Source organism: Solanum tuberosum, unplaced genomic scaffold (assembly GCF_000226075.1).
Source record: "Solanum tuberosum cultivar DM 1-3 516 R44 unplaced genomic scaffold, SolTub_3.0 scf00180, whole genome shotgun sequence".
NCBI lineage: Eukaryota > Viridiplantae > Streptophyta > Magnoliopsida > Solanales > Solanaceae > Solanum > Solanum tuberosum.
In genome coordinates, this window is record NW_006239107.1 from 263,742 (window position 1) to 275,303 (window position 11,562).

Here is an 11,562-nt window from a genome sequence, read left to right on the forward strand (position 1 = left end):
CTTAGCGTTTGTTTAGAGAAAATACATTTGTTTAATCCTCAAAAAGGGGAAAACGTTAGCCGACAGATCATCCTCGCAACCGTTTCAAAAACCAGGGCTAGTCAACTAGTACTAATAGTTTATACTATTATAAAGAGTTTTTTTTTAATATAATGTTTTTATCAAAAATATTTTTTAAACGAAATCATAAAAATATTTTTGAACTAAATTATTAACAGGAGTGTTGCCCTTTTTGGTACTCCACTACATATGACACGTAGAGCAAAAAAATAATGTTTGGTGTTACTTATTTTCTCTCTTAAAACCCATAACCAAAACAAGAGGGGAAATAATAATAATATTGGTGAGTGTATGGGTTGGGCTATCGCATTGCACGGTGACATTCCCCGTGAACTCAGAGAATCCTGCCTCCATCGTTGCTTGGGCATTGCCATTGACGCTCTTAATTCCCACAAATCACCTTTAGACGTTGTTGAACTTGTATTGCTCTTTTCTTTTGTTTTAGTTGAGTATTTGTAGATTCCCATCCTTTGTTTATATTATTTGTTCTTCCTTGATTTGAACATGTTGAACTAGTTTGTAAATCCTGAATTCGTACTTGTAATCACGGCGGTCTAAGAGCGTAGATCAGAAGCTTCTAGTTTTTATACACTATTGGTAAAGATTAGTGTGATATAAGAGGATCTAACAGGTGCGGGAACTGGAAAATGACCCACACTTCAATGCTGGTAAAGGTTCGGTCTTGACCAACAATGGCACAGTGGAAATGGAAGCTTGCATCATGGATGGAAGTACAAAGAACTGTGGAGCTGTTTCTGGCCTCACTACAGTTGTTAATGCTGTATCTCTAGCTAGGCTAGTCATGGAGAGAACTCCACATATATATCTTGCGTTTGAGGGAGCCGAAGCATTTGCTAGGGAGCAGGTTTGTGAAAATAATGTACATCAGTTTGGTCTCTTTTCAGAGATACAAAATATTGCCTTTGCCTAGTAACTTGGCTGAAGTTGCTAATTGTGGCGATTTTGTTATCTAGGGGGTTGAAACTGTAGACTCGAGCCATTTTATCACTCCGCAAAATATTGAGAGATTGAAACAAGCAAAAGCAGCTAACAGTGTTCAGGTATGCTGCACAATCTCTCACTTCCATCCTCATTGCTGGAATGTTCGCGTGTTCATGTTTGATTAGACCATGAATTGGATTTGGATTCGACATTGAATTAATGAACTGCTGCTTTCTTTTGATTGGGATTGTTTAATGCTTCATAGTATGATGTCAATCAAAAGTTGTTCAAACTTTGCCTCAGTATCCTTGTTTGTGACTTTAGTCTATCTCTATATGTCTCGTCTCGTTTTGTGTTAACATTGAATGATTCTCAGCCTCAGAGTTAATGTCAAACATGTATGCAATCAACTTTACAGGTAGATTATACACAGCCTATATCAATAGTTGATGAACCACCAGTTCCCAATGGGGATAGCCAAATTGGGACGGTGGGATGTGTAGCTGTTGACAGTTCTGGAAATTTAGCGGCTGCTACGTCTACTGGAGGACTAGTAAACAAGATGGTTGGTAGAATAGGAGATACTCCCCTTGTTGGTGCAGGAACATATGCAAATAAATTCTGTGCAGTGTCTTGTACAGGCAAAGGCGAAGAAATTATCCGCGCAACTGTAGCAAGAGATGTGGCTGCTCTAATGGAATACAAAGGACTAACTCTGAAGGAAGCAACAGATTATGTTATAAAAGAATCTACACCAAAAGGGACTACTGGCTTGATTGCTGTGTCTGCCACAGGGGAAGTCGTCACACCATTTAACACAACCGGCATGTTTAGAGCTTGTGCTACTCAAGATGGAAAAACACAAATAGGAATTTGGTAACTTTGAGGTAAGGAGTTTGTGTGTTTCCTCAAACTTGAGACATTTCGAATACGTTACTTCATATTTGCTTAGATTTTATTTCAATAGTTTATGCTTTCCTTGTTTTTTTGATATAAAAGGTCAACTTTTCCGAACATCCAAGGACTAGATCCGTTTAGGTGTATATATCAAGGACCAAAATAAATCAACATTAATAGATTAAGGAACATTTTGATCATTTTCTCGATAAAGACATAAAGAGTAAAATATAAAAGACAGCTTTAAACAGCAAGAGTCAGTTTGATTAGTAGGTATACAATCTGCAAGATCAGACCTTGAAAGAGTAGAAGTGGGTACAACTTGTTGGCCGGCAGTAGATATTATTATTAATATTACTCCATTATTTATTCGCAATTATTGTAACCAAGAAATAGAATTGATGAAATCAAGATATCATAGACTGGTAGAAAGATAAATAATCTCTAAAAGAATATAGTTTCTTTTATCTTAATCATGTCAGAGGATTCAAAGAAGCTCCCTGATGAACTTCCTAATGAATCATCACCAGCCCCATTACCCATTCTTGGTTAGCTTCTCTACTCATTCTCCTTCTAAAATTTGTATATAATTCTTCTATATTGTTCCGTCTCAATATGTTGTCAGATCCTTCAAAAGTAGTGCATTTTGAAAGATGTTATAACATTTTTGGAGAGTCTGATCAACATAGATATTATGTGTATGTCCAATAACTCAGTACTATTGAACGGATTGTTTTCGACTTGAACTATAGTCTATACATACTTGTACCAATAAACATTCAATGTAAGATGTGTAATTATATAAGATATTACTGTTCTGTTTGAACTCACTGATTCTAGATCTTGGATTCATCTGTGATTTGTAGTATTATATTGCAATAATGAAAGAAAGTTTTGGAACAGATTGGAGTAGCCCACCAGGTGGGAAAATGTCATGGCCAGAATTACTAGGAGTGACAGCAGAGGAAGCAGAGAGGAAGATAAAGGAGGAGAAACCAGAGCTGAAGATACATATAATTCCACCTAATTCAATGGTGACTATGGATTATCGTTTAGACCGGGTTCGTCTCTTTGTAGATGAATCTGGAAAAGTTGCTCAAGAGCCTAGACTTGGCTAAATCATATATTTCCTTGTAAAACATTGAGAATCAAGGATGTCTCCTTTGCTTTTCTATGTAAATTAATGGTGTATTACTATGTATAATGTGTATGTTTATGTCTATCTAATCTGGTTTCACCATGGATTATGAATAAAGATTGGCAGATGAACTATCATGTCCATCCATAGGTTCTTGTTTATAAAGTAAAAAAGCTTCTTTATGTAATATGTGGATATGGTGATGTGGGCTGTTAGACATCAAGATTCGTGATGTTCATATCAACTTACACGTGCGTAGCTTATATCAGGATAACCATTAAGACTTAGACATATCAATATAACTATTAAGACATAGACAAATGAAAAGAAATCGCTTACCTCAACAATTATTGTTTCAGTCTGCATTAGCTGGTATTTTATAAGTAGCATGTGGTCTCTATTCTCTTGCATACAGAGTATTTTGTACTACTAATAATAATTTGAAAGGAAACAACCAAACTCTTTTAATAAAATGGATACTTTGGTTAGTGGTTGCACAAGTTGACAAGTGGGTATAACTTATAAGGGATTCAACTTCCTGGCTGCATATTGACACGGGTTTAGATCAATGCTCAAACTCTTTAAAAATATTGTCGGATTTTTAAGTAAAATATTATTTTAAAAAATATTTTTGAAGAGTCGTAACAACACTAATACATTTAGACAACACACATCAAATATTTGAATAAGAAATTTATCCTACAGTTTAAATTAAACATATAATAAATTTTGTTTTAGAAATTAATTTCAAAATTATTTATCTCTTAATCCTCGTTTCAAACTCGTCCTTAAAAAGAAAAGAAAAAAAAAAAGGAAAACCATAAAAGAAGGATTTTCTTTAAAATAAAATAAAATAGGATAAAGACGAGGGAGAAGTTTATGGGATTGTGCAATTCGACGCCAAAATAATGTGAAACGCACAAAACAACACGGCTCTCTTGTAATAATGTATGTAAGACATTCAAAAAATCGAGAAATTGGTGAGCATCCTTCTCTTTCACCTGCCGCCACCGCCTGGTGGTTGGTGACCTCTTCTTCTCCTTCATTGGCTCATCAGGTAACTTTTTTTTGTTTTTTATTTTGGCTGATATCTCTCCCTAAATCCCGAATTCAAGAAAATTGTTGTAATTTGGGGATAATGGAGGCTTAAATCGAATCATTCAAGAAACCCAACAACGTTATTGTTTGCAAGTTTAAATCTTGATCAATGTACAACCTCTTATATGAAATTTACTGTGGCGCTAATAGTTGAAACGGGAAAAAATGTCAGCTTTTAGGAACAACAATAATAGCTACGTCTCAATTTCAAATATGTTGGGGTTTTGGGAATGATTGTAAATAGGAAAACATGTTTTGTATTATTGGTAGGTAATATTGGGAACTTAGATATTAGATTGAGGACGGGTCGTGTTGAAGCATGGTTTGGATGATAAACTTCACCTTCTATCATGGGGTCAGTTATACATAAGTTTATCTGGCCAAGCTTTTGCGAAGCCAAAAGTACTTATTTTTGTAAGAAAATATGCTTATTTTAGAAAGTTGAGTTGTTTGGCCAAGATTTTAGGTGAAGTGTTTTTGAGTTTTGAGTAATAGCATAAGTTGTTCTTTTAGAAGCCAAAAAAGTAGCTTATTCCCCTAAGCACTTTGGAACCTTGGCCAAACAAAATTTGATTAGCCAAACATAAGCTGCTCTCTCAAAAAGTGCTCTTTTTTCTAAAATCACTTTCAAAATAAACAGACTTTTGAAGCTTGGTCAAACAAGCTATATGTCTTCTTGTCTTCTGTATTCATTCTGCTTTTTCAGTTGATAAATTTAGTGGTCTATAAAATTAGAGATTCTCTAAATGTGATGTTGTGAAAAATGTAATTTAAAATGTTAATCAAGTTTTACTTTTCCAGATGAAAAGAAAGAATCTTCACTTGTTGTATGTAGTTGCTTGCATGATGTTTGTGGTCATAGATTGGGATCATGAAGCTATCACCCATTAGGAAAGTAGACACAAGAGGCTTTATTTGGTGAGGTCTACTTTGTAGACATTGTTAGAATAGGAATAAGAACAAGAATAATATATACAATTCTACTTAAAATAGGAATAGGAATATGAATTGAAATAGTATCTAGAATCCTACTTGAATAATAATATTTTTCTCCTATATTTCTCATAGACATATTTATGCCCCTCGGGTTGCTTTTGCAGGATTAAGGAGGGGGAACTTGGGGCCTAAAATGGAAACAAGATCAGAAAAATTTTCTGTTGATTTTCTGATCGGAGGAACAGCAGGCATTTTCGCAAAAAGTGCTGCCGCACCAATTGAGCGAGTAAAGCTTTTGTTGCAGAATCAAGGAGAATTAATGAAGAGGGGTCAACTTAAGAGACCATATGTGGGAATTGGTGATTGCTTTCAAAGAGTTTTGCGAGACGAGGGTTTTATGTCATTGTGGAGGGGAAACCAGGCCAATGTTATAAGATATTTCCCAACTCAGGTGGCTATTCCTCCTCATCTCCTTGTGATGTTTGGGACCTCTATCTCTATATTACTTGACTTTCTATATCAGTTATTAGCACACTGAGCAGTTAACCTTCATGTTTCACTTCCCCCTGAAATACCACCTAAAATTAGATTGATGAAGCCCAACTTATTGATTAAAAATGTAAGATGTAAATAATGTAATGCTTCAGGGAGTTGGCGTCTCCCTTGGTTTGTCAGACTAGTCAGCGTTCTACTATTCCCCCTGATATCCGCTAAGGTTTTATACATAGTTTTGGTTGGTTCAGCTTAACTTGGAGATAAGCTCAATCACTCTTCTTTGGCAATCATTTTCCTTATCCACTATAATTATCATAATCTTTTGCCTTGGACTAGGACATTTCGTGATGGCTACTCTAGTAAGTCATCCTTTATGTACTTCTTGATTGTATTCACAGTGTTTTCTGAATGATTCAGGCCCCTTCTAGGTCCCCTGAAACAAGGTCTTTCTTAGTTACCATGTCAACTTTAGTGAAAAACCTGCAGCTTCTTAGTTAATGCTCTTATGTACATGTGACCTATAAGATAACCAAATCTAACATTGTCTGCTTCAAAATGTGCCAAAGCGGCAATTTTACAAAGTAACCAATAGACCCACCCAACACTCACTTCATGCTAAATGTTTTGAGAGAAGTTCCATTTACGAAACCTGAGGGGTCATGCTAAGTGTTTTGAGAGATAACGAATAAATGTAGGAGAGTGTCACTATTTTTCATTAGCTCGTGTTTAGCTGCTTGTATGTATTTACTCGAGGAACTATTCATTAGCTCATGTTGTGTCACTAATATCAAAGTGAGAAACATAGATATTAGTATGAATCTAAGGTGAAAGGAGAACGCCAATATGCACAGGATGTGACTAGGCGAATGCCCACTTATTGGGGGGTTGGGTCATGAAACGCTTACTCACATGCTTGTTCTGGACATTTAGAGCATGCCTTGTATTATTGTAGGTTTGAGCCTGGAGTCTGCCATTTAAATATTGGTTTCTTTTGTTCATTCAAAGTTGGCACCATTCTGGGCAACCCTCCTTAGACTCTACTCATCAGTTCGTCAATTGGATGTACCCAATATGACTAGATCCAATATGATCTTCCCATAGCTTAGTCTGAATGGAAAATTACTGTTTACTGTTGCGTCAGATCACAGATGTACTGTAGAAGAGTATGCTATGTGTATTTCCTATTTAGATTTCTGCCTAGCAGATTGCTCGCACACTTTCTTTTCAAGAAAGTAGTAATCTGTGATCTTTGCTGTATTATTTTGCTGGGATGTGTTCGGTCAAGCTACATTCATCTCATGTACTTGGGGGTGATATTACCGAGTTTTGGTTGAACATGGGCTGTTAATGCTGAAAGATACTGTATATGTGATGCACTCAATCTATAATAAAGTCCTCTTGCATCACTTAAATAGTGTCTTGCATTCCTTTTTCCTTTTGTTTCCTCTGTCATGCTTTGCATCCGCAAAAAGATTGTCCTCTTCACAATTGCATATAGTGCAAGAATGAATTATAGTATCAAATAATTGATGGAAATGTTTATGTACTTAAATCTTAATATTGTGAATTATATTTTCATATTCATTTTATCAGTAAATTCTCATAGATATTATTTTCAATTGTTCAACTAATATAATATTTGATGAGCTTACACAATTGTTTCTTTCACAGGCTTCCAACTTTGCTTTCAAAGGTTACTACAAGAACCTCTTTGGATATTCAAAAGACAGAGATGGATATGTCAAGTGGTTTGCAGGGAATGTGGCTTCCGGTAGTGCTGCTGGAGCAACTACATCCATGCTCCTTTATCACTTGGACTATGCAAGGACTCGGATGGCGATGGATGCTCAGTATTGTCCACTTAATGGTAAACGTCAGTTTAAGGGGCTAATAGATGTTTATGGTAAGACATTGTCAAGTGATGGAATTGTTGGCCTCTATCGGGGTTTTGGGGCCTCAATCATGGGAATAACCCTGTACCGAGGCATGTACTTTGGGATCTATGACTCCATGAAGCCAATTGTTTTAGTTGGACCCTTACAGGTAAATTAGATTGCTAGATTGGCACTTTTCTGGTTGAAATTTTTCTCTTTGTTATTGCACCATTTCCTTCTTGTCAATATAGTTGACCCAACATAATAAAACTATAAACAGCTTGTGCCCATACATAAAATTTATGGGGTATTTGTGGGGGAAGGGATGGAAATTTGTTATGTTGCTGATCTTCTTTAACAAGGAACATGCATATGACCAGTTAAAGTACGGCAGCAGAAACTAATTTCAACATTCGTTTGTGTACACAGGACAATTTTCCTGCCAGTTTCATGTTGGGTTGGAGCATAACCACTTTCTCTGGGGTGTGTGCCTACCCATTTGACACAGTCCGCAGAAGAATGATGCTAACTTCAGGGCAGGAAACAAAGTATCGGAATTCCATGCATGCACTCCGCGAAATTATACGCCTTGAAGGTTTTGCTGCACTTTTTAGAGGAGTAAGTGCAAACATGCTTTATGGTGTGGCAGGGGCCGGAGTACTTGCAGGGTATGACAAATTACATCAAATTGTATATAGACCTACTTACAGTTTTGAGTCTCAGAGAGCCTTCAACAAATAAAAGCTTTACATGAATACTGTATATGTGTACAACCCTATTTGTGATCCATGTGGAGGGTGAGTTGTTAATGGAAGCAGAGATGGCAAGAGCATTCATTTCACCAACCGTTGTGAACAAAAAGAGAACAACTACATGCAGGGTGCTTGCGCACAAATGTTTTAGCTCTGTGAATATGAACTTCATCACTTGTGCTACTGTAGACTACCTGCTTAGATGCTGTTGGACCATTGAACAGAATAATGAAGTGCGCAGTAGCATATACAAGAGAAATCAAGGCAGAAGTAATGAAACAAGTGTCGGTCCATCCTGTATTTTTCTGTACAGTCCATTCTAAACTTTGTTTTCTTTCTTCTTTTTTTACCCCAGGAATTAACCATTGATACTATAGGCTTTTCTTTTATCTTTAGAAAAATATGTTGAAAGTGCAAATAGTAGATCAATTCACCTGTATAAATGCATTGATTTTCTTGGCATAATATGATTGTTATTTGGTGTCAATATCTTCACTTTTGTAATATTAGCTCCAACTAAAGTATGTTACATGTTGGATTATAATGAGAGATACATGTCATGTGTTCATTGTAGTAAGTTTTTTCTCTTTGAGCATTTAAGGATCTAACTGATTTGATACATTGGCATGCCAATTATTTCGAACCAGGAAGAATAGAAGGTATTCATGTTGAAATGACAAAAAATTCCTTCATTTTGAACTAAAAAGGTATATTAATTGAACAACTTCTCTCTACCTTCATGAGGCAAGAGTAAGGCTACGTACACACCATCCTCCACTTTGTGGGATTATAATGTTGTTAAAAAGGTAAATTAAATTATCTATCTGTTCCGTTAAGCCAAAAGCCAAAAGTTCTTATGACGCTTGGTAGTAATGAGATATCCTCCATACTTGCTGCTCTTCCTTCTCACAGCAATTGTCATGCAATTTGCCTTCTGAATACAGTATTCCACAACTCTGCTTCTTGACTTTTTCCTTGTCCATATTCTTAGCAAGCGCCACGTTATCGATCTTTTCCTCTGTCCTAACACCAGTAAAGAGGCCTTATGTTGCTTTGCTTCTTCAACAACCACAGCTCCTTTCTCTTTTCCTTCTTGCATTACTATCTCCACTTGTACCTAATGTGATGCACATAATGAAAATTTAGCACCAGAATAGAATTCTAAGTACTTCTCTTTTTTGAAAATAAGTAAGTCAATATGCCTAAAAGATCAATTTCACCCTCCGTTATACAATCAGTACAAAAATACACCTGTCGTTACCTATATGGTTCAAATAACCGTTAGGATTGTTCAAGGTGGACACTCAATCCCACATGACAGTGACATTTCCAATGCATTTACTCCCTCCCCTCCACTTGATCCTTTCTTTTTTCTTCTAAAATTGGGGGCAGGGGATCACAAGATGTGGAATCGAATTTTCACCAATGAGGTGAAAGTTCAATAAGCCAACTAACTGGACTACTAAAATTCTCACTTGGTCCAATGTTAAGTTTCCATATAATTGATTAACTTTTTTCCAGATAAACCTACAAAATACTTACTCCTGGTTTCTTTGTTTGGCACATATTTTTCATGGAGCAAAGAAGTTCATACGCCCTCTGATTAATTTCACTGTTGGCTTTTTCACCTACATCATATTAAACAGAACATAATTAGTTATCAAGTAAAAAAAAAACTAGCTGAGCGCTAAACTCAGTGACGGAGCCAGAATTTTAACTCGGGGAGTCAAAAGTTTTACCTTCTTTTGAGATTTTGCTAACATAGAGAAGAAGAATAGTATCCTGGCTTTGAACAGTATGAGAAAGTGCCCATTGCAAAGCACAATTGGGATCAAGACTAGGATCAACCACAACCATAACTCTGTTATTATTACTATTATTACCAATACTCTCAGAATCCGGCCTCGACTCGACACTGTTGAAGCTCATTTCCGTGCTGCTACAATATTTACTGTCAGAGTCGTTGAACTTGATCGAGCCCGTGTTCTTGTACCGTTGACAAGGAGAACGGGCTCGAACACGAACAACCGCTCGACTCATACAGAATCCGTGCAACTTTGCACGGAACCGATTCATACTTGTGCCTAAATTTCAACTGATAAAAAAAACTGAAAAATTCAGTTTATGGCTAATGGAGAGGGCCAAAGAAACAGAGTAAATTTAATTTAGTGGTCTCTAATGGGACCAATTTATATACATATAATATTTGATTATATATTGTGTAATACGTGAGAGGAGTCTCGACTTTTTATATACGTAATATGTTGGGTAATAGGGACAGATTTTAATAGTCATGCACAATTATTTACAGGAATCTCTTTGAATTTTCCAAATATGGGAGTTTTTGACGTGCCAACTATTATCGTGAAGTGGTCCATTAGACTCATAATGACTGGTTGTTGAATTCAGTGTTGTATCACATTGCTCATTTTGTTATATGATTCTTCTTGTGAGTAGATTATTTGTGGCACACGTAAAAGACTCGTAGAACTGCAATTCGATTTGAAAAAGATTCAAACTTCTAGTATTAATAAATTTGTTGTTAGGCAATCAAATCAGGGTTGTGACGGAATGATCTTTCATTCTTAATGAAAGATTTCAGTTTGTTAGTTGGCCTCAGTATGGATATCGAACACGCAATGGAAAAAAAAATACATTATAGTTAGGCCCCTTATTTAAGTTGTATATATGAAGAACTATTACATCCATCAGATCCGGCTATAAGTTTATAACATGTTACTTAGTACTATTTATTATTCTATATTTTTTATCATGCTAAATAAATAGATTTACTTGTATTTGTCTTTTCAGTAATCTAATTATATAAATATTTTCTATATTATCAATACATAGAGTTTTTATTTATTTATTTATTTTGTTGAAATTCCAACCATTTGTCATTCCAGTTAGTTATTAGTTGTAGAAATATGAATGCAACTACCGCCGTTGAAATATTTCTTGGTTGTTATCACTTAATTCGAAGCTCGTGTATCACTTCTTTTGCTATTTTTTCTTTCTTTTTTTATCCACAAATTAATATTAGTTAAAAGCATAACTTATTCATTTTACTAATAAATTGTAAATGCTTCTCAAATTCTGTTAAATCTTTTGCAAAGATAAAATGTAAGTATATTGTTGTTGTGGACCTGTGGTGGTATATATTTTATTTTACTATATAAGAAGAGTGAATAAAATTCACTCTTCTTTTGACACATGGCACCAGAAAAAAGGAGAGGGTTGAACATAAGTGTCAAGGTGAGGGTATTTTGGGTATTTCAAAATACCCTCACATTCACACTTATCTACTAAAATATATATATATATATATATAATAGTAATATATAATGTATAATATATAAGTAGTACATAA

At 35.4% G+C, this 11,562-nt stretch overlaps 3 protein-coding genes across 3 annotated transcripts; 2 read left to right on the top strand and 1 right to left on the bottom strand.

Moving 5' to 3' along the window:
• Positions 1-280: 280 nt before the first annotated feature.
• On the top strand, positions 281-2,888 carry LOC102600060 (isoaspartyl peptidase/L-asparaginase-like). Its single transcript, XM_015312023.1, has 5 exons — positions 281-498; positions 692-925; positions 1,035-1,121; positions 1,421-1,889; positions 2,803-2,888. The coding sequence occupies exons 1-4, from the start codon at positions 352-354 to the stop codon at positions 1,880-1,882; spliced, it is 930 nt and encodes a 309-aa protein (XP_015167509.1). The 5' UTR covers positions 281-351; the 3' UTR covers positions 1,883-1,889; positions 2,803-2,888.
• Positions 2,889-3,906: 1,018 nt separating this feature from the next.
• On the top strand, positions 3,907-8,679 carry LOC102602965 (ADP,ATP carrier protein ER-ANT1). Its single transcript, XM_006354684.2, has 4 exons — positions 3,907-4,094; positions 5,236-5,522; positions 7,238-7,609; positions 7,870-8,679. Exons 2-4 carry the CDS (start codon positions 5,265-5,267, stop codon positions 8,179-8,181), a joined length of 942 nt encoding a protein of 313 aa, XP_006354746.1. The 5' UTR covers positions 3,907-4,094; positions 5,236-5,264; the 3' UTR covers positions 8,182-8,679.
• A 164-nt stretch (positions 8,680-8,843) lies between these two features.
• LOC102603306 (uncharacterized) lies at positions 8,844-10,388 on the bottom strand. Its single transcript, XM_006354685.2, has 3 exons — positions 9,932-10,388; positions 9,735-9,820; positions 8,844-9,309 (listed from the first exon to the last, which is right to left on the bottom strand). The coding sequence occupies exons 1-3, from the start codon at positions 10,266-10,268 to the stop codon at positions 9,025-9,027; spliced, it is 708 nt and encodes a 235-aa protein (XP_006354747.1). The 5' UTR covers positions 10,269-10,388; the 3' UTR covers positions 8,844-9,024.
• Between the last annotated feature and the right edge of the window lie 1,174 nt (positions 10,389-11,562).

Excerpts from the sequence above, each read along its gene's own strand:
- LOC102603306 (XM_006354685.2), bottom strand. The coding sequence starts at position 10,268 with ATGAATCGGTTCCGTGCAAAGTTGCACGGATTCTGTATGAGTCGAGCG. Across the intron at positions 9,821-9,931 it reads TAGCAAAATCTCAAAAGAAG|GTGAAAAAGCCAACAGTGAA; the intron begins GTAAAACTTTTG and ends AATATGATGTAG. Across the intron at positions 9,310-9,734 it reads GCCAAACAAAGAAACCAGGA|GTACAAGTGGAGATAGTAAT; the intron begins GTAAGTATTTTG and ends GCATCACATTAG.
- LOC102602965 (XM_006354684.2), top strand. The coding sequence starts at position 5,265 with ATGGAAACAAGATCAGAAAAATTTTCTGTTGATTTTCTGATCGGAGGA. Across the intron at positions 5,523-7,237 it reads TAAGATATTTCCCAACTCAG|GCTTCCAACTTTGCTTTCAA; the intron begins GTGGCTATTCCT and ends TTTCTTTCACAG. Across the intron at positions 7,610-7,869 it reads TTTTAGTTGGACCCTTACAG|GACAATTTTCCTGCCAGTTT; the intron begins GTAAATTAGATT and ends TTGTGTACACAG.
- LOC102600060 (XM_015312023.1), top strand. The coding sequence starts at position 352 with ATGGGTTGGGCTATCGCATTGCACGGTGACATTCCCCGTGAACTCAGA. Across the intron at positions 499-691 it reads TTGTATTGCTCTTTTCTTTT|GTGCGGGAACTGGAAAATGA; the intron begins GTTTTAGTTGAG and ends AGGATCTAACAG. Across the intron at positions 926-1,034 it reads AAGCATTTGCTAGGGAGCAG|GGGGTTGAAACTGTAGACTC; the intron begins GTTTGTGAAAAT and ends TTTGTTATCTAG.